At 36.9% G+C, this 21,444-nt stretch overlaps 1 protein-coding gene across 4 annotated transcripts in view; it reads right to left on the bottom strand.

Annotated features, from left to right (window-relative positions):
* The window catches only part of PLEKHH2 (pleckstrin homology, MyTH4 and FERM domain containing H2), a 57,374-nt gene that overhangs the window by 29,193 nt on the left and 6,737 nt on the right, over positions 1 to 21,444 (bottom strand). For 3 of the 4 annotated variants that reach the window (XM_064708987.1, XM_064708986.1, XM_064708988.1), the window contains exons 3-8: positions 7,953 to 8,015; positions 6,771 to 6,920; positions 6,239 to 6,322; positions 4,598 to 4,679; positions 2,879 to 3,061; positions 546 to 1,534 (exon numbers count right to left, since the gene is read on the bottom strand). In XM_064708987.1, coding sequence (XP_064565057.1) covers positions 546 to 1,534; positions 2,879 to 3,061; positions 4,598 to 4,679; positions 6,239 to 6,322; positions 6,771 to 6,920; positions 7,953 to 8,015 — 1,551 coding nt within the window. The remainder of the gene's footprint in view (positions 1 to 545; positions 1,535 to 2,878; positions 3,062 to 4,597; positions 4,680 to 6,238; positions 6,323 to 6,770; positions 6,921 to 7,952; positions 8,016 to 21,444) is intronic. The other variant, XM_064708989.1, reaches the window with a different exon arrangement.

Below are 21,444 nucleotides of genomic sequence, written 5' to 3' on the forward strand. Positions count from 1 at the left end.
CTCTGACACTGAAACCACAGAATTAGTGAGTTTTTGACACAGCTAATTTTGGATTTTCTGTACGACATATTAATATCTATTTTAATATCCTGACTGATGGCTTTAAAATTTTACTTGGAAATGTGATCAATTACTTCTGTAATTTGTAGTTGTCTGCTGTCAACTTAATTGTCTAGATTGTGAGTGGTACAGTGGTTACAGCAAGGGCATTGACAACATTCTTGGGCTGTGTTAGTGTTCAGATAAATAAATAAATGCAGTCATAAGCATTACATCCTTGGATACACTCAGGAAGACATACATAACTTACATGTCACATGAAAAAAATCTAGGTTTGTCTATAAAATACAGACTGTGTTTTTCAGTGGCAGGAATACTGTGCTGAAAATAAAACTAGATTCTGAGCTTGTAGTTATGATGAAGGTAATGCACTGTCTTGTCAATAAACAGAAAGTAATTAAAATAGAGGCAAAAAAAATCCCAGAAGAGAGTAACGAAAATAAGTTAGTTTTGCCAGCAGGAAAAATCCCTATTAGCACACTTACCCAGGAAGGAAATCGATGCAATGGAGGCGTTGGAGGTTTGTTGCTAGCACCCTTTTTTGTCATATCACAAAGTTCCTGGGCTTCAGCATTTTGTGCTTCAGTGGTGTCATAGGTAAACACTCCTTCATCACAGCTAATCTCCATTTTCTCTAAAACATCAGCATCTTCTCCATCCACCAGATCTATGTCTGTTTCCTGAGGTCTCCATGGACGGATCATGCTTATGGCATTTCTGTTCCTACCAAACATTCTGTCAGAACTCAGCTGGGGCTGGCTTAGGTGTTTCTTTGCTAACACTGAATTTAGACTAAAGACATTAGGAGTCCTTAACTTTGGATGTGGCAAATTTGAGGGAAAATCTGATGGAGTTGTGCATTGAGAACCTGCAGAAGTTGCTAGAATTGGGTGTTTGGGTGTCAGAGAAGGAGTTAAAATTGGACTTGGGGTATTTGCCTCACTGGATGAGGATGAATAATCAAGCCTCTGTGATTGAAATTTCTTATTCAGTTCATCTGAAGAACTGTCTTGGTCTTTCTTTTTCCTTGTGAAGTCAGAGTTGCACTTTCCACCCGGATTGTTCAGGCCTTTTCTTTGGGACCCTTGCTGCCATGAGTATAGCTTCTTTTGCTGAGTCCTCTTAACATCAAAACTCTCTTCTTCAAAGAGAGAACTACTGTCATCAGAAGCTGTCAAATACATTTCACTTCCCACTCTACTGTACCTTGCGTTCTCTTCAGATGTGTGGCTTGAAAGAGTTGATGCACACCTGGATTTCAGTCCTTTATTGTCTCCTCCATCCTCATCTGAGCTCCAGTCACTCCCAGTAGTGCATGAGTTCTTTGACATGTCACTGTCTATGTCTTTGGATGAGCAGCTTGTTCTCACATTTTTGTTCTGCTCTGAACCAGAGGAACTTTGTTGCAATGACTTCTGACCTTTATTTGTCTCATGTACAGGACCAGCAAAAGTAGTTTCCAGGATATCCTTCTCTGGAGGAGGAATATAATGAACAGGAGAAAATTACTTTAGCAAACCTGGCCTATAAATGGTTTTGTCATCATGCCTGCAAGTAGTAAATAGGTAATAATTTCAAATGCTGAGAACATTTATGGTTTTTAATACTGTAAATAATACACATTAAGAAAAATATCATAAATTTTTAATGTGACTGAATGCAAATTAAGTTTGCCAAAAAACTGTAATAAACGTTACTCAAAGTTCTAGCTGAACTAAAAATGTCAATGAATATAAAGATAAGCAGACTGGAGCCATATTTTAAAGCCATGTATGTGTGAAAACAAACAAACAAATAAAACTAACAAAAAGCTAACTACTTAAGAGGGCATACAAATTTAGCTGCTTTATTAAATCTAAGGAAAGTTAAAGTTTAATAAAGCTTGTCAGAAAGGATTTTCATTAACAAATCAAGTATTCTGAGCATTTCTACAGTGTTTATAAACAGACATTTATTCTGGGAGCTATTATTGTATTCCCAATGGTGAATGCTTAAAATACACAAGAGTCTCATGGAAAGTACTTCAGGAAAGACGCTGTGTTAAAAATAGCTTTGTTCCTGCTCTTTGCTTTTACCTGGTTTTACGAGAGAGAGCTAGAACTTGCAACATGTTAGTGAGGCCTGCATGTTCTCAAATTAAACTGGATGCAAGAACTAGGGTTTTTCTACACAGACACTTGGAAAAGTCTGTGTTAAATACCTGTATAAAGTTTAAATGGACTGAATAACTCAAAGGTGTTAATTTCACCTATATTAAGTAATGAAGTCCCCAAAATTATCTGTTTCCATCTAGGCAAGCCTAAGGTTCTGTGTCTTATCCTTTCTCTTGAAAAAAATCACTTACTTCAATTGCCTTCTCTGTAAAAACAGAAGTAAGAATACATAGCCACGTTCATAATTGCTGTAATATAAATACACAAAATATTCATAGATCTCTGTCAGTTTCTGATTTTCAAAAGACTTTTGGTTGACATTTTGGATACCATGATTAACTGTGGAGCAAATACTGAAGTCATAAACAGTACAAGGGATTTGAGCAAAGGACCAGAGCAACAGCAAAGGTCACAATCACATCTTTACTTTGCAGCCAAAGCAGCCAGGAGCCTCTGCATGCTGCCAGATAATGTATTAGTGATATTACAGAGACTGTAGTGCTCAACAGGATGATTTCTTCCTAGTAATAGAAAAGTAGCAATGAAGAGGGAGACAGTAGTGGTATGCAATTTGAAAACAGCTGGTTTGGGTGCACTGACAGAGTTGTTGATTTTAGTTTCCTGCTTGTGTCAGAATAAAGATGGCAGTGTTGATAACGAGGTACCTGGCATGTTTTTGCCTTCAGGGTACGCTGACTCCTTAGATGAAGCCTTGCTTATTTCTTCAAGCTTAGGAGAGGGTTGAGGACTTCTTGCTCTATTTGAAAAGCATCCAAAAGTCAAACTGCTTAGTCGCTGACACTCTCCAGGCTTTTGTGTTGAAGTAACAGATTTCTTACCAGTAGCTTCTGAAGAACAGTAATTCAGAAATCTTGTGTTAGTGAGATACAAAAAGCTATGCAACTCTTCTCTTTACAGTGCAAAGTTTTTTTCTTTAAAGATAACTAAAATTTAGGAAAAAAAAGATAATAAAAATGTATTATAGGGAAAAAAAGCTACCTGACATCTCTCTGTATCAGGAGAAACTCAGAGTAATGTTTCTTGTTCTTAAAAATTGATATAATAAAGGAAAGAAAAAATCTTTTAACAATTTCATAGGAAATACAGAAGAGTAAGTTACCAGGTTTAGAAGGTCTATTTGGAGGAGGACTACAAGAGAAAGTGAAAGCAGAAATTGATGAACTGCCTCAAACATGAAGTCTGTCCATCCCTGTTCATAAAAATCCCTGTGGTGGATCCAGGAACAAAAGGCCCTTACCCTACCTGTAAAACTGCTTAAAACAGTACCACGTGTTCATATTTATAGTCTGTCACCAGCATGGACACTGCAAATGGTCTTAATTTCTTAATATTTTTGGGCACATCAGTAACTGTGCATTGGAAACTACAAAAGTTTTGGTGACAAAAAGCCTTTAGATAGATCTCTCAGAAGAGAATGACTAGAAGTGTATGGAAGAAGTATGTTGCTACTTATCAAAAGATAGCAAAGAACCAAAATTACCCAGTTTCTTCATTAACAGAAAAGTGCATTTTAGTTTAAAGACTTTATATTGTATATGAATTTGTAAATTTTTGTATTCTCATACATTATGCGTATTATTTGTGTACACACTCCTCTACACACATTTCTAAATACCTGTGTATTTACATGTATATGTAAGATACATTATCAAGAAATGAGGGCTAGGTAGCAAATTAACAAAATTTTCAAATGATAGTAAATTGTCAAATCAACCAAATGTGGAGAGGACAATGGGAACCTTCAGACACACTTCAACTGGTGAACAGGCAATGTGATGGTGAATAAAATTCAACTTTGATCTTATAATAATGCTTCTTGGAGGGGATATTCCTCTCTTTTCTATTTACACTTCATGAGTTTTAAATTTGCTATACCATTTGGAGAGGAACTTAGTGATACTGGGTCTGAATTAAGATTTTGGATCACTGTAGTCAAAGGTAGTAACAAAAAATATCTGATTGGAATTCTGATTCCCAGCTGACCCTTTGCTAGAAAAAGCAAATGCAGACTGACATTCACGTGTTCTTTAACAGTTTTATGACCACCTATGCTGTAAAGATGTGATAGCAAACATCTGTCCTAAATGCAGCAAAATCTTACTACTTGCAGAACCTCTGAAGTAACAGTGGTACCCATTCACCCCACTAATACCAGTTGTGCATTGTCTGTGTGTCTTTTCAGCATAAAACCAAATGATTCCTTCCTAAAACCTTCATTTGCAGTCACCGGTATGTCAGTTCATACTCTCTGAAATCTTTGGGATTTCACAGAATATTTTCAATCACGTAGTTGCACACATTAATAGGGAATAGAAAGAAATATGCCACAGAGAGAAAAGTTTTCAGAAGATTTGTACATTTACCTTGCAGTTTAGATTGTACTGTTTTCATCTCTTTGGTTTGCTTTTGGTTGATCAAGCGAAGGTTCTGATTTTCCACCTCTAACTAAAAGCATATAAATGTAATCTCATCCATTGGTGAAACAAATCTTAAAGTCATTACATCTTTTATGTTTTCTCTGACTTTCTGCTTATCTAAGGATAGAGCTAGTTCAAATAATAATCTCCTCTCTGCTACTCTAAATACCAGTCTAGGTATTTAGAGTAGTTCTTTCATTTAGAGCTGTTCTTTTATTTAGAGTTGTTCTTTATTCTGAACAACTAAATTTCCTGCAATGATTATTTGCTCAATTCTGCCAAAATCATTCCCCCAACCAAGCAAACCCATGACTGCTTTAAAAATTCTAAATAAATAAGAGGAAAAAGAAAACTGCATTGGCATTTTCAATAAAAGTGGAAGGCTAGAATTACAAACTCCTGTGCCATTTGGCAAAACCAAGAGTGAGCAGAGGAATCAGGGGGAATTCTGGTCCTAATGCCTCCTTACTCTCCCACATTGAAAGTTAAAAAAAAAAACCAAAACAAGTGCCAACAAACTTTATACCAAACAAAAGTGTTTGTACAGGAAATAAAAAAACCAACAACCCATTGCTGTAGCCCCCCAGTGGGAGGTAAAAGTTGCTGGTTCAAACTCCTGCTCCAGATTAGACAAACAGATTTGAATCTGAGTATCCCTTGTCACACAGAAGGGAGCCAGCAATTCCACTCCCCACTGAGTGACACTTAGTCACATCTGTGAAACTAGCTTGAGATTTTCCATAAAGAGTAAGTAAATACTTTGAGTCATTCTTGATTTTGTCCAAACGTTTTCCTGGTAATTTTAGCTAAATTGAATGGTATTTTTATTAAATTATTTCTAAATAATTTACTTTAGCCCTCACAGATGAAAAGTAAATATTTTATGTAAGAACCTTCTAGTTTCTTACTTCAAAAACAATAACTTAATTGTTTTTCAACTTGAGTATAACTTCCAGTTAACTACAAGAGAGTAAGATTTTAACTTTTACGAGCAACTTTGAATTCTACACCCAGGGAGGAGAAAGCACAGCTGCACCCCAAAGCTGGCAGCTTTAGGCAGGGCAGAGACATGGTTATCGTAGCACAGCAGAGGAAAAAGAGAGACAACTGGTCTCTTGGAACTAGAGCTGGTGTCCCTGAAACTATTCATGACTAAGAGTAGTGTGGGCATTGTGAAATAAAAAATGGTCAAGGCCTTTTTCCTGCCAGGCCCCAGCAGGCTTGGTCGGCTTTCTGGAGATTATTCACACTTTAGGCATCTGCTTGAATAAGCTGAGTTTGCCAGCTAAGCTCTCTCAACTAGTGGAGAAGTTGACATTTTAGAGAGCAGTGCTGGGTCCTTCCTTCAGAAGGAGGACCCAGATCATACTGGCTGACCAAATCAGACATCAGAATTTACATGACATGGACACTCTGCTCTCTGTGCCGTTGTTTTCAATTCTCCTCTTTCCAGCAAATAACTAGAAAATCAATGAAACTGGGAAGCAATGTTTCCAAGGCATGCAGGCCTTTAACAGCCAAAAGGTCTAAGGAATATCCAGTCACACCATTATATTCCCTGTGTAAGTATTGTAGCAAGAGTTATACCTCATGAAGCTTGACTGTCACCCATTCTTTTATTTTAGCTGCTTTTTCTTCTATGATTTTTGCTTCTTGCAGTCTTATTTGCTTCTGGAAAAAATTGACATAAGCATATTTTTCACTGAGTAATATAATCTGCCTGAGTAGCATCTTCAGACACAAATCCCAAGACTGCTTGAAGTAATTCAGGCTCCTGGGTAATACATGGTGGTTTTTTAAAAATGAGGAATAGAGTCTTCACAGAGGCTGCTATTCCTCTTTCCTCTAGTAAGAATGAAAGCTCTTCAGGGGGGACAGTGAAGAGGAATATCATCTTTCCCCTCTTAAAGGTCACATGTTCTTTCAATGGAAGCCAGAGCTTAATTTGAAAACGAATAAACATTATTCAAATTATATACTTCGAATGGGAACCCCTTTAATCAAACAACAGAAATAATGGTAAACTTTTCTGTCCTCCATTGTTCTAAATTTTTATTTTACTTTCATATAATTAAAAAGGGAATTGATGTTTCTCTTTTTTAACACCATTATTCCTAACCTGTTCTTCAAGTTGTTGCTCCAATTTTTGTATTATATCATTTTTATCTTGTATCAGGATCTCCAGATCTTGACATCTCTTATACAACCTGGTTTCTGATTCACTTGTTTGAACATTTGCTGCTTTTAATTTCTCTTCCATGATCTGCACCTATTTGGAAAGTCAAATATAAAAGTTTAAGGAACATAACACTCCAAGTCAAAGCTAGTAATTTAATCACAAAATAAACTTAAAGTTGCCTCTGCACTTAAGATTCAAGACAACCCTGCAAAGTTTTGAAACCTATTTGAGAAGAATCCCCACAGTTCATTATATCTCCCTATTCATTTAATACCAACAGGACTGGCAAAACACTGAAAGATCTTACACAGGTTTTGGTACTATCTGCGAGAAGCTTCTAGTTTTGTAACACAGAAGCTTTTAGAAACACCAGTATGGGAAGAATGCAATTTATCTACAGGGAGCTGTAAACAATGTTTTAATAAATAAACAATTGCACACTATAAAAAAACCCAGCAAATTATCGGTAGCATTCTAAAAAATTGCTTAAAAATACTTGGCTTGTAGTCAGGAATGTTTTCTAACTCCAAATTAGTACATGAACATTTTAGTCTTATAATTTTCAGTTTCTATCTGTCTCACAGTAAGATCTGAAGAATGTTTCAGGGATACCAGAGATATGTTCATAAAATGTCTACATTAGCTTAAGTCTGCTATTTGGAATCAAAAGGCAACTTCAGTTAAATATTTAGCTACGATCTCATTCTTTAAAAGATGTAACTTCTACAAGAGGAACAAACAACACAGAACAGTTCTATTTAAAAGCTGTATTGGGTAGCCTGATTTTATTTTCTTACAGATCTTCTAAAGCAGATCATTGTTTCCTCTCCCCTTTGTTTCCACATGCATCATGTATCAAAGGTTCATGATGCACTAATGAAGAAGCTCATTCAGTGTATCTACTTTTGGTTTGTGATGTTAGCTTTGACTTTATTGAAATGAACTGAATAGTGAGCAAAGAAAGGTGATAGAACTCTCTGTTAAGACAAATCAATAGACTTTAAAGGAAATTATCTTCTTCTCCATTTTTAGAAGTACTTAAAAATCAAGCAATTTTTTGACTTTCACCTCATTGAAGTATCACATGCACACAGCTAATGGAGATATTTATTCCATTTATACCTGCTGAAATGCTCTCTCTGCCTGACGATCAGCATCTATAACTTGCTTCTCAAGCTGCTGCATCTGTAGATGTATAAAAACATGCAGTTAAATAGCCATGCCTTTTGCCTCTCATCAGAAAAACATATTTTCATGGTCTGTTTTGAAAAAGGAAAGGACACGTGGTGGGCAGGAACATAAAAATAAAAGGATAAATTGTGTGTGTCAGACTGGAAGAGAATTGTGACTGTATTAAAACACTGTAAATATTCTTCAACAGAAAAAAATATATACACCTTTTTTCATAATTAATTCTCTAGCTGTCATATGACACACTGCTTTTTCTCCCCTGCTACCAAGACTAAAAATTCCTTTGACAATAGTCCTGAAACTTTCCTCATGTTCTTCCAAAAGAGACAAGAGTAGAGGGAACTTGGCTGCTAATCCTTCTGATGTTGACAAATTCAGTGTTTTGGAGATACATACTACAAGGACTGTCCCAGGCTTCTCCAGTGTTGCACGAAAGAAGGCAGGACGTGGCAGAAGGGACAGGTGGCCTCAGGGGCTGCACAGCAGCAGTGGATGAAGACAGAGAGCAGTGTCCATGGAGAAGTGCAGGTCACTTCTGAGAGGAGAAGACCCTGATCTCTTACGTTATAGCCGTGCCTGATGAATCACAGGCTCAGTCTTTGCCCAGGGCCTTGGAAAACCCCTGCATTTTACAGGATTTATTTTGAAGGCTTTCCCAGCAATACAGAACAGGCCAGAAAGATATACTTGGTTTACATTTTGTTAGATATTTTTAACAGCCCTTTAGTCTGATTTTGCTGACCTTTTTAATAAGTAAGCCCTGGTTTGAAGTAACACTTGAGAATTCATAAGATATTCCACGAATTAAGGGCTTAGTGGTTCTCAGGAAATATCTAGATAAGACCTCAGTTCATTACATAATTAATATTGCCATACTCATTATTCAGCTTGAAAATTGGTCTAAGAAAAGCATATGATTCAAATAATGCAAATGGAACCCATTTATTCCTTCTTCAATTTACTGCATGGTTTTAAAATAATCAGTTTCATCCTATCTTGTTTGTACTCAATTTCTGGCATCTTTCAGTTTCTTTTTCACTCTCCATCTCTTTTTTTCTCTTCCCACTTATGCTGCTAGTCACATGAAACCTTTAGCACCATATCCATACAAGGACAGAATCATCATTTTCTATCAATCAATAACTAAAAATGGAGAAAATGAGTTTTCAGAAAAAAAACCCAGAAAACTAACAGAAAAAAAAGTAACTATGACTCACCTTCCAGTACTTTCTCATACAATACAAAACCCCAAAGTCTACATTATAATAATACCACAACACACCACTGATACAAGAGCAACAAACATTTCACAATCCACATGGTTATGGTCAGGTCTCCAGTGAGTTGTTTTGCAAGAACAGTTCTAAGGATATGATCTTCCTAGTCATCCATTTGCCAGATGGACAGGGAGATTATCCTTCTTTTTTCCTCTCTGGTCACATATTTAATTTCATATTTAAATGACCTCATGTTAAGATTTTAACTTTGAGTTTCATTTTTGGAATTTTGACTTCTAAGGTTACTTTCCATCTGTCTTTTTAGTTTTACATTCAAACAAAAAATTGGTTTGCAAGACTCACTTTAATATCATTTTTCAGACATTTATTTTTTAGTGAGTTGGGATTCAGAAATTGTGGTTATTTCTGAATATATGGTCAGCTAACATTTCACTGTAGTAAAAGCACTGTGCTAAACACAGTGGAAGTGCAGGTACTAATAATGAATTAATACTCTATAATGTTCTGAGCCTTAATATTATGACAGAAAACTATTAACATTATGACAGAAATTATAATATTATGACAGAAAACTTCAGATATTTATATTGTGAAATTGACTGATGAGCAGCAAGTTGTTCATCAACTTTCACAGGCAATTTGGAAATGCACGGCAGCAACTGGCAATTGATGTTCCATAAGTTAAGGTCATTTCATCTGTAAGGCAGTATCAGCAAAGTGACAGGTTTAGTAAATGCAATTAAAACCTGAAAATGTTGCTTGCCAAGTACACCCAGCTGCCACTGCAGTGCAACCAGCTCACACTTGGCTTAAAGCTGCAAACAGCTGGGCTCTCCTGCAGCATCTCAGGATCTCTGAGTGTTCTGCTGCTCTTCTACACAACCACTGGAGTCCAAGAGAACCTGATGCACTGAAGGCTCCTTCCATGGCTTTGCACTGACCCTGCACAGTGCAACTCTTGACACAAACACACACTGTTGCACAGGACCAGAAACAGAATAATATGTTCATGTAGACTACTGGGACAAAGAATATGATTGGAATAAAGCTGTTGCTAAGATGAACATAAAGCCAGGAGCCAAAGAAGCTGAGAGAATACCACCAAGTGAAAGATCATTCCAAGATTATAAAGGCAAGAACAAAGTCTGGTTTTGCCTCTTCAATAGTTAACTATTGAAGGTTTCAAGAAGGTGTGCTGAGAATCCCTGTGTGGTCTCACAATATGGATATGTCAGTCAGCTTCCTGTCAACAAATAAATGTGAGATTTTATTTGCAGAATTTCTACAGGGTCTTCAGTTTCTTTTAGGAGACTCATATTAAAAAAAAGCAATCTATGTTATTCAGCAGTTCAACATGCTGAATGCCCCAGTTCAACACACCTCTTGTAAGGAATTGTTCTTGTCGCCACACTGGATTGGTGCAAATCACCAGTCAAATATCATGGCTACCAAACATGATCAAATATCATGGTCAAATCAAATATCATGAGCACATGTGTTAAAATTCAATTTGCCAGCATTTCAATAATTTTGGTGCTACATAATAATTACTGAGTGAGTCCTGATTTTCCCATTATTTAGAGTTTATATAGGTTTGTTTTGCAGGGTCTACTGTAACAATAATGAAACTTTAAAAATATGTTTTTTCCATTTGCATAAATAATCATCAGATGTTTTTTCCTGAAAAAAATGAGATTTACATCTATACTCTGACTGGTTTACTTGTTTATAAGCCTGTGAAGTTAAACAGAAGAAATGACTACCACAGCATACTCTGAAGGCTATCAAACAAACATGCTGGGCAAAAGATTGGAACCATTTCTAAGGGAAGAATTTTTCTTCAAAAACAAAACCTAATCGTAAACCTTCTTCTTAAGTGAATGACAAGTTTCTCAACAGTGATCACAGCATTACTGAGAGAAGGGGGAAATGTGAGGCTGGTTGAATGGCTAATGGTTTAAATTAAGTCATGTTTTGAACTCATCAACAATAAAATGCTATACTAAATCCTCTGTATCCAAAGACTATGAAGGCCATTTCAGACCATGCATTGATAGCTCAAGATTCTCAAATAAAAATTAAAAAAAAATTCCTTAACCTGAGGATGGATGTGGCAGGTAACAGCAGCCATATCCACAATCAGAGGCAAATGTCAGACAGAACTCTCAGCTGTGGCAGGATCCTGAATACTGACAACCAACTCTGACTTTATAAAGAATTCCATTTGAGAAAAAAAAAAGATCTATTGAACCAGACCTCGGTCCCACCAACTTCTTTCTATATACACCTCAGCAAATTGCCAGCATCACTGGATCATGTTTTGTATCAGCTGTTAGGTGAGACATTGCTCAAATGAACTACAGTCTGTAAAGGATGAGCTGACATAAAGTTGACTTCCCAGGAGAAACACGGAGGGCCATCATGTTAGTTATAACATTTGGCATGTGATATATGTTTAAGCTCAATTTTCTATCATGTCTTAAATAAGGTAAGTTGAAATAATGCCCCAGTTCAACATACCTCTTGTAAGGAATTGTTCTTGTCACCCACATTGCATTGGTGCAAATTCAGTAAGAATTCAGAGATGTCCTGTCATAATCTATGCTGGTTTTTATTTTACAGTCTTAAATATACAAAATATAGATGCATGTTGACTAAAGAACACAGGTACAGAAGAACAGATGCTACTTTAATCTGCACTTTCTCCTTCTGTCTTTAAGTGAAAAATCCTCTTACAATTTCCAGAAAACAGATTAGTGCATGCTGCATCAATTAATGAATTATAGAAAACAGTTCCTATTGTTAGAAACAGATTTGGTTTTAAACTTAGTAAGGAAATAACTACTCTACATCTGACACTCATCAAATTGAGCTATTTTTGTTCAAACAATGAACAGAGAAATGCCACATGTGAATAAATAGTGAATGCTTTGAAGAAACATGGCAGCAATAAAACCAGAGGTGTACTGCCTTGGAGGTCTGGACATTGAAGTACAACACACAGTCACTGGGAATTTTGTACAATACAAAGGCAAATCATAAAGTGATTCCTTTTCAAGGGTCACCTGGAAGTTTCTTGGCTGTATTCAGAAATGTTGAGCATACATCCATTTTTGTGCAAGTAAAGAAATTTTCATTTGATTAAAGCACATATTACATGAAATTAGCAAAGGGTATAAACTCAAAAGTCATCACTCACAAATTTCAAAAATACACCTTTTGTATGCACATATGTCTATATAAACTTTCATTTCTGTACACATATGTAGAGATCATTATTCCTGTAGTGTGTATTAGAGTGAAATTACAGCATTAAAATTATAACTTTCAAGTAACTTTCCTGTTACTTGAAATAGCTTTTAAACAATTTTAAAGGGAACATTTTGTTTTAAAAATGAAAATTGTTGTATTTAGTTTCTTTTTGAAATCTGAAAACTGTTTGTGATGTATAGGATCAAACTCCTATTTTTTACCCAGGTCAATATTCAACATAATTTATCCCATTCATGTTTTAAATTCACATTATAATCAGTTCATAATATAGTGTCTCCTAGTTTTTAATATTATAAACAATACAGTTGTATCACATAGATTTTTTAAATACATATAGGAAAAAATCCAACCAATTATGAATAAAAAGGAGAGCATCACTTCTCTGTATGCCTTTCCAAACATGTTGATAATAGGTCAAAGTTTTTAAAAAGGAAAAATGAGTTAAAACGTAATGTTTCTGAACAGTTTGTCTGTTGATGAAATGCAGAACTTCTAGTGATTTGAGACTGATATGTTTTGAGTCTGTTGTTTTCCTTGCACTTCAACTTTTCAAATCTCCATCATCTGAAAAAAAGCCCAAACTATCTGTGGCTGAAAAATAATGTTCCCCATTATTAAAACAAACAAACAAACAAACAAACAAGCAGTAAATCTGCCCATTTATAGATACAGTGAACTACCAGTCCTCAGATCACACAGGACTTATCAAAACCAGAGACATGGGTATATTGTTGCTTCTATAAATAAATAGGAGAAGGAACTGAGGGATAACTATATTCCAGCTGTCTTTCAGAGGTGCCAGTAGATATAAACAGGTGATGAATACACTGAGCCTGGCAACTAGAACACACTCATTTTTCACATTGAGTAAAAAAGATTTTAGAAGTGCCTTCCAATAGAAGCTATGAAGACAAAAGATCTGGGTTTTTTTTGTGTGTGTGTAGTACTTAGTAAGTTTATAAATGGTCTCAAAACCATGCCTGCCAGCTACTACATCTAACCAAGATTTCCCCTTTTTACTCTATATTCCTATGTTTAGACCAAGTATTTCAAGAAATCTCTGCATTTCCAGAAGAAAAGTTAGTACTTCTTAAAAGCAAGTAATCTGCTTCTCAATGGCTTTGATGACAACCAGTTTGCATGTTTTACAATATGCTGTGCCCAATCATATAAAGCCTTGCACATATTTTTTAGTTAAAAGCAATGGTAAAACTGCTCTAGAAGCATGACTCCTTTTCCAAAAAGCTCTCTCTTCTAGTGGTTTAGCTTAGGAAATTACAGTAATATTCCTCCTAGTTCTGTAACTCATTTATTAAAAACCTGACTAGGTATGTTCCATCCATATTTTCCAACATTATTCCTTCTGCCTTGACATTTCTCTTTGATGTATTATGCATTCTCTATAAGGGCAGTGGTAGATCTTTATAACCTACAACAAACTTTAAAATCACCTAATTAAGCCATATAGACAAAACACCTAAAGAAAAAAGAAATAAATACATTTACTAACATTTCACAGGAAAAAAACCAAGAAGATAATTTGTAAAGAAGGAATGAGCACACGCCTTGGGGAAGAAATACTTTGTTCTTTATTGACTGATTTTTTCATCCCAAAGGGAACGCAATAATTAGACAGATTTATCTTTAATTTACCAGCTTTGCATTTAACTTATTAGCAGAAATCCATTTTGTTATATAATCTAGGAAATGATACTTCATACCCACCTGCATTTATAAAATTAAATTTGCCTTCAGTGAAAAATTGCTATTTTGGCACAATAGCTTTTCCCTAGAACAATATGAAACCTCTAAAAGTATTACTCAGGTTTTTAGTCCTCAAAATGATGAACTGCTTTCTGAACCTAATCTTTTTGTCACAGATCTCCCCAAAAGGGTTAAGACTAAAGGGTAAGTCTCAATGGGGCTTAAATGTTACTTAAGCTACTTACAGACCAAGCATGTATTGTATTTGAAATTTTATGGTTTGTTGTTGTTTCCTACATTAAAAAAAATCATATAAAGAATTAGTCACGTGGATTAAATTCAGAAAACTACAGCCGTGTATTTCCCTCAGATCTCACCCAAATGCTCGCCTAGGTTGTGACTACTGCAACACAGTTCAGGCTCACAACCTGGCAGTTTGCAAGCTGCCAGTTTTCAGCACTCACCCATGGTTTTTCTTCTCCTATCTTCTTAAATTTTAATACCAATTAACAGGTAAAAGGCTACAATTCTTCTCATGAACAAAGCACTGTCAAACTTTCAACTGCAAATTTGCCATCTAACCAATTCCTTTTTATTTTGTCGCACAAATGTAGGAAGTGTAAAAACAATTTGATTCTTTGATGTCAAAGTTGCATCTATGTGTGCAGACACGTGCACACACCCAAACAGACACAACCACTTCTGCAGATGACCAGCAGTTCTACAATCTGCATGTGCAGAACTGCAATCCTGTTCACTTCTAACTGCAGAATTTCTGGCACTGCTCTCCTAGGTAGGCAAAAGTCACTTCTTAATTGCAAGCCTCTCTTTCTTCTCCTTTTTAGCAATTCAGCTTATTCCTTTGAACTGTGCTTAGCACAAAAGCCGTTCCTTAGAACAAAATGAAACCTCCAAAAATTATCAGTCTCTATTTGCTCAGTTTCCAAAATGAAAGAAACACAGGCTCAAAATTTCTATTGCTCTCCTTGATTAGACTACTGAGTTATTTTACTTCTTTCAACATGACTTTTTTTTTACTTCTTTAAACATGACTTTAAGAATTGTTTAGCTCAAAAGGTTTTCTGGTGGTCATTAAATGAGTGAAAAGTACATATGAAAAAAACAATCTTTCACATATCAGTTGAGTTCATTGTGGTAAAATTAATTTTTTTTTGGGAAATTATATAACTTAAAAATATAAAACAGAAAAGCCCAGAGAGGGAACTTTTCCAGAATTCATAGTCTAGGACAGCTGCCAGCAAACATACAGATTTAAAAAGTTAAATTCAGCAGTGCGATTTGAGGAGGCAGTGTAGTGAAGGACAATTGAGCAGCATGTAATGCTGGCTCAGTAACTGTGCTTTTCCCAATGTCAGTCACAGAACTTTCCTAAGCCTGGTAAAACACTAGGAAGTTCCCTCTTTCTGGTAGTCATCTTTCCCAACTCAGATCTTATCCTGATCGTTAAATTGCAGAGACACAATCAGACACAAATTAGGTAGATGGCCACTCTTAGCACAGACATTATCAGAGCACTCAAAATCTTTAAAGGAGTGAAGATATTATTAAGCGAGAGGGAAGAAGGTACCAAAGCCCTTTGGCAGGCAAGGAAAAAGAAGTCTCACATAGTGCTTAACATGAAAAAGACAAACATATTTCAAGAATATGTTCATCTGCTTTGTTTTGTACTGATGACTGTACTGCAATTGAGCAAATCCTGCTACCTGTGCCTCCCTGAACTGTGGCTTCTGATCAGAGCTGAAACACGAGCGTCCTCCTGAACCAGGATGTGCCACTGCCTGAGAGGTGATGGCTTGGGAAACAAAGGTACCACTCACAGCCAACATTTCCAAAAAATGAAAACTTGACTGAAACTGAGTTTATTCATGCCATTGAAGTGTATAGGACACTTTGGAAACCCATGGTTAAGGAGCAAGAGATTCCAGAAATATATATATGGCAGCATGTTGCACTTAAAAGGCAAGACAACAGGTATTTGAAGCAAGAAGGTACACTCCCAGGGAAATGAAAATTGAATGAGCAAAAAGAGTTCTCACCATCTGTCGTGGTTTGACCAGGAAGGAGTGGGAATTCTGGGAAGCTGTGGTCAAACCAATGAAGGTTTTGGGTTTGAGACTGGCGTCCGGTGTGGCCAGTGGGGTTTGGACACACCTCCGAGAATACACAGGGTTAAAAGCAGGGCACTGCCCTTGGCACTCCCTCTTGGGACATCGGCGGCGAGGAGGTCAGATCTCCCCCCCGTCCAGCCTTGCTGCTGGGCGGGGGAGGGACGGCCATGCGGTAGGCCCGGGGCCTGGACAGAGATGGGGGTGAGGGGCTTTCAAGGATGGAAGGGTGGAGGAGCCCCAAGAGACATCGAGACATCGGGCAGCCAGCCCCCCCCCCACCTCCGGGAGGGAGAGCGGCCGGCCGCAGCAGCAGCACGTGTGGGAGTATCATCTCGTCCCAGGACAGACAGAGACTGAAAACTTTTAACCCTTTCTTGCATGATTGGGGCCGTGCAAAAATGCTAATCCTCCTCGAAGCTGAATAAGAAGAGAGATAGGAGATGAGATGAAACAAGGACCTGGCCCGAAGAATGTGGAGATGATTGGATGGGGAGAGATGATTTGGAGTGGCCTTTTGGCTGGACTTTTCTTGTGGCTATGGACTCAGTTGTTCCTGTGACACAGACTGCATTTAGGGGGAGGCAGTGCCTCAAAACCAGGAAGGTTCTTCGTGAGGACCCCCCGGCCCCAGGGGGTTGGAAAAATATGGGGGGGACAGATGTCCCAAAAGCAGAGACTGTGCCTTTTTGGAGTGAGACAAGGCATCCTTGAAAGACAACCCTAAAAGCAGCTCTGGCCATGTCTCAGTGGTGAGAGCACTGGGCATGGAAGGACGATGTTACAAGCGGCAAAAGGACTTTCCGGGCGGTGCCGAAGTGACAGGGAAGCACACGAGGTTTTCAGTGTGTTTCCAGGAGAAGCCTATGGAACGAGAAGGACTCCTTTCCTCTTCATGAACTGAAGTTTGAGTATACTAAAGTGTCGTGCCGGGCTGGGCAGTTGGTGTTTTTTGGGAGAATGTATCGGATTGGGAAAGTCAGGGAGTGGGGAGGAGGAAAGTTTTTTTGTAAGGTTTTCAATTTCTTTTTTTCTTTCCCTATTTTCCTGTAGTTTAGGTAATAAAGTGTTCTTTATGTTTAAGTTAGAGCCTGTTTTGCTTATTCCTGGTCACATCTCACAGCAGACACCAGGGTGAGGCATTTTCATGGGGGGCACTGGCTCTGTGCCAGGCTCAACCCATGACACCATCAAAAATGGGGAACAAAATTTTGTAGATCCTCTAAGTGAAATGCTAAACAAGTATTAGATTGGCTAAAGACCCACTATTGCAGTTTCCACAACTTCCATCGACTTCCCCATGTTATGTGGGCTGGGACAGAAGTGAGTACTGCCAGACAGGAGATGTTAATCCTCTGGCCTCACAGCCAAGGCTGTGCTCTTCATGCCATTACCCAGCCATGCCTCTACAAGAACAACTAATTTATTGCTTCCTGAGTTCTCTTTTTCTTTTCCATTTGCAACCTCCTTAGAAAGAATGTCGTCTTAAGATGTACAAAAACTACAAAACAAAAAAATGCTCCACCATTTTAAAAAGCCATAGCATAAACTTAATAACAGACAAGGAATAATAATGAAACTATAAGGTAGATATTAAAAAAGTGTAAACAAACCTACTACTCTATTCATATAAACTTTTATTCTCCGTAACTCTCCCTGCTTTCTCCTATTTGTACCTTCCTAACTGCAACTGTATTATTCCTCACAATGAGAAGAATTTTTAAACACAACTAAATACTTAAAAATAACCTTCATCTGAATAATTTTTGTTCAATTGTATTCTGTTCCCCTTTACCCTTCATAATCCTTTGATTGCAAATGGAAATACTCATTGTGTTTTTTTACAATTTTTATATTGGCAATCACTGTGTAAGTCCAATGAGTTACTGACTTTCCCTCCAAAAACATTAAACATGAAATTGCCATGCCAGAGATAACAAAACAGACTGCATCTGCTTCATTTTCAAATGTCAAATGACATGCCATAAATAGGACTGTGAAAGGAATAAAAAATACAGTGGGACATGGATTTAGCTGTTGGTTTGTAAGACAAAGTCCAAAATGCTTTAAGCTTTGGAATATACTGAAAATAGTACTTAGTCTAAAAATTGATTATCATTCAATTTTCATAATCTGTTCAGAAAGCATAAATAATATCACATTTGTGATGTGCACACTCATTGCTAGCTGAGCATGTATACAGAGAATATCCAAGTGGAAGGTTAAAACAACAAACATATGAAAAGAATTCTCTCTCATAATCATTTATATTTGTTGAAACCACTTAAAGCATAACACCATGACCCTCAACACTGCAGGAAACAAACTTGGAGACATTCATAGGAAACTTGAGTATTACTGGACAGCCCATAACACAGCAGTTGGGTTAATGCCATACTCAGTCCTTATGGGCTCTGATGAAATTCAGTGGAGGCTGCCCAAGTGGGAATTTAACACAGCTATGTAGTTCCCCTACTAAAATGATTTTTTAGTGGTAGGAAGAACATCAGCTTTATATCTTATGTTGCATGCATATTGTAGGTGAAAAATGCACTTACTGGGAAAAGAATGAAGGTCACCAACTTTTCCTGTGACTTGAAATACCAGCTGGAAGCTAAACTTGCAGTAGAAACATGTAATTTTTTACTTAACAAAGGGTTTTTTGTAAACTCTCCACATACGTAAGACTCAAGCTGCATTAAAATACAGGTTTCTGTTTAAAGCTCAGTTTCGCAGCCATCCTAAATTTGGCTTACTAGGATACTTCCTAACATCATTCCTTAAATTCCTGTAAAGACCTCTCCCACTTACAGCAGCAGCTTCTGCTTCAAACTTCAACAAGGTTTCTTTCTTTGCATGTTAGATTTATAAATATAGACTTTACTTGGCAAAATGAAAAAATATTAAAAACAAACAACAGGGAATGGATTAAGTTTTCTGAAAATTCTGTATATTCCCTTGCTTCTCTCTCTTCTCCTCAAGTTCAGTAAAAAAATTAAAGCTCTGGTAGCTGTACTGCTGCAACACATTTACAATGTAAATTTCTCAAACTCCTCAGCTGAGTTTCAAGGATGACTACTTCCTAAATTTACACAACACAGTCAATAGTTTGTTTTCTGAATCACAACACTTCTGTTAGAATAATATACTGCAGACTTCTCATGTTAATTCTTCATTTATTTATGGGGGTGCTATTAAATAAAATAACTTTGCGAAGGTATTTGATTTCTCGTGTATAAGAGAAGTATTTCAGTTAATCCAGCCTGAATACGTTTATGGGCTCACACAGCTCACAACTATTGGAAATGGCTAAATTCAAGACATCCCTTATTTAAACCTGATTCTAGACTAAATTATACAACGAGTATAAGAGGAAGAACCCAATGGCAGTTTCTGGCAAATCATACACATGGGATAAGGATAGGATGTAAACTCCTCTACCTGATACTGTCTTGCAGAGATACCTCTCAAACACAGGCAGAGGAGCAAGGCTGGAGAATTACCACCAATCCATTTCTCTTATCTTCCTGTACAGCCTCCCTGGTTTTGTCACAGTATCATTCTTACTCTGTTTTCTACAACAATTACATAGTATAATACCCACAGGGTTTTATGTCTGTCACACCACAGTGCTGTGATTTTGTTGCTGCTTTGAAGTGGAACACTGTCTGCTGCTATTGTTCAATGTTTCAGTACACATTTCATAGAGTAGAGATGATTGTAAACAAAACCACAAATAAAGGCCCATGCTAATCAAAGTAAGGATGAGAATTATTTCTGACACATTTGCCAATGTGTTTCATTCTATAATGAGTAACACATCCAGAAAGTACCTATAAAGCCTGATATCAGCTGCATTATTATTTTGCCATTAGTATCAGGATGTCTGTCAACTACTGGCCAATTGGGTCTTCATTACTCCCTTTCCTATTTCCCAAATATATTTTTGAGCAACAATCCCATGCAGTTCAATTTCAAACTAGTGGCAGTTTCTCTTTCCTTTAACCAATATTGAGAGCTGCCAGTATAATTTCAAAAATTAAAACATGTGAAAAAATAACTACTGAGTTACTGGCAAATGAAACCAGCTCAGAAATACATGCAAATATTTTATTGCCCATTTTGAAAATGGTTGCTTTGGAATTGTGCCAAATGTCTAAATTTGCAGATGAATATGATCAAATTTTATTTAGCTGTGACCAAACTTTGATACCTGTCCCAACTGAATTCCAGTTTATGAGTGAAAGATTCATATTAAAAAATCAAAGTGGCACAGTAAGGAGAAGGATCATTTTTCATGAAGTCTGCTAATGCTCTGCTCTGGAGAGCATTATGTCGAATTTTCCCAACTGAATACTTGTTGGACCTGTGGTCTTCAACAGAAAATGTTTCTCTCATGTAGCTCCTGTAATCACTTTGCTTTTTCTAAAATTTCTGAGAAAGGTAAGGCAAACTAAAACAAGAGGGCAGTAACGTAAGTTCTGAAGTTTTTTATCTATTTCAGAGTCTTATTTCTCACAGATGAGAGTCGAATTTGCCTTTGAATACTTTGTTTTGAGCACAGTGCTGAAGAGTTGTGGTTTTATCAATCTTGTTTTGTTTGTTTGGGTTTTTTGTGTTGATATTTGAAATTATATGATTATGCATACATTGCTATTAATTTAAGAGGGTATTTCTAGCAGTTAAGAGCCTGTAAATGCAAATGAACAAAGTGAAAAGTCAAATAGCAAGCATTCGAATTTCTAAAATCTTTCTTAAAACTTATATAATTTTGTGAAGTACCGTTCATGAATCTTAACTTTATGGTTGCCAAAACTACAATCAGCAGCAGCTGCGTAAAACTTGGTGGTAATGGCTGCTAGGAGGTTGCCAGGAAAGTCATGTCTGTTGTTTAGTCACTTTCCATCCCAAAATGCAGTGATCCAGATGGGGTAAAGAGACAGAACAGATACTCCTGATCTAATAGCTCTGGCTGTGTGAGCATCCCATGATCTGCTGAGTGTTACAGCAGCCAGGTTTGTACTCTTGGATGGATATTCTCTCCCAAGACTGATGATAATAACTTGCTCATCTCTGAGCTTT

Source organism: Zonotrichia leucophrys, chromosome 3 (genome assembly GCF_028769735.1).
Source record: "Zonotrichia leucophrys gambelii isolate GWCS_2022_RI chromosome 3, RI_Zleu_2.0, whole genome shotgun sequence".
Taxonomy (NCBI): domain Eukaryota; kingdom Metazoa; phylum Chordata; class Aves; order Passeriformes; family Passerellidae; genus Zonotrichia; species Zonotrichia leucophrys.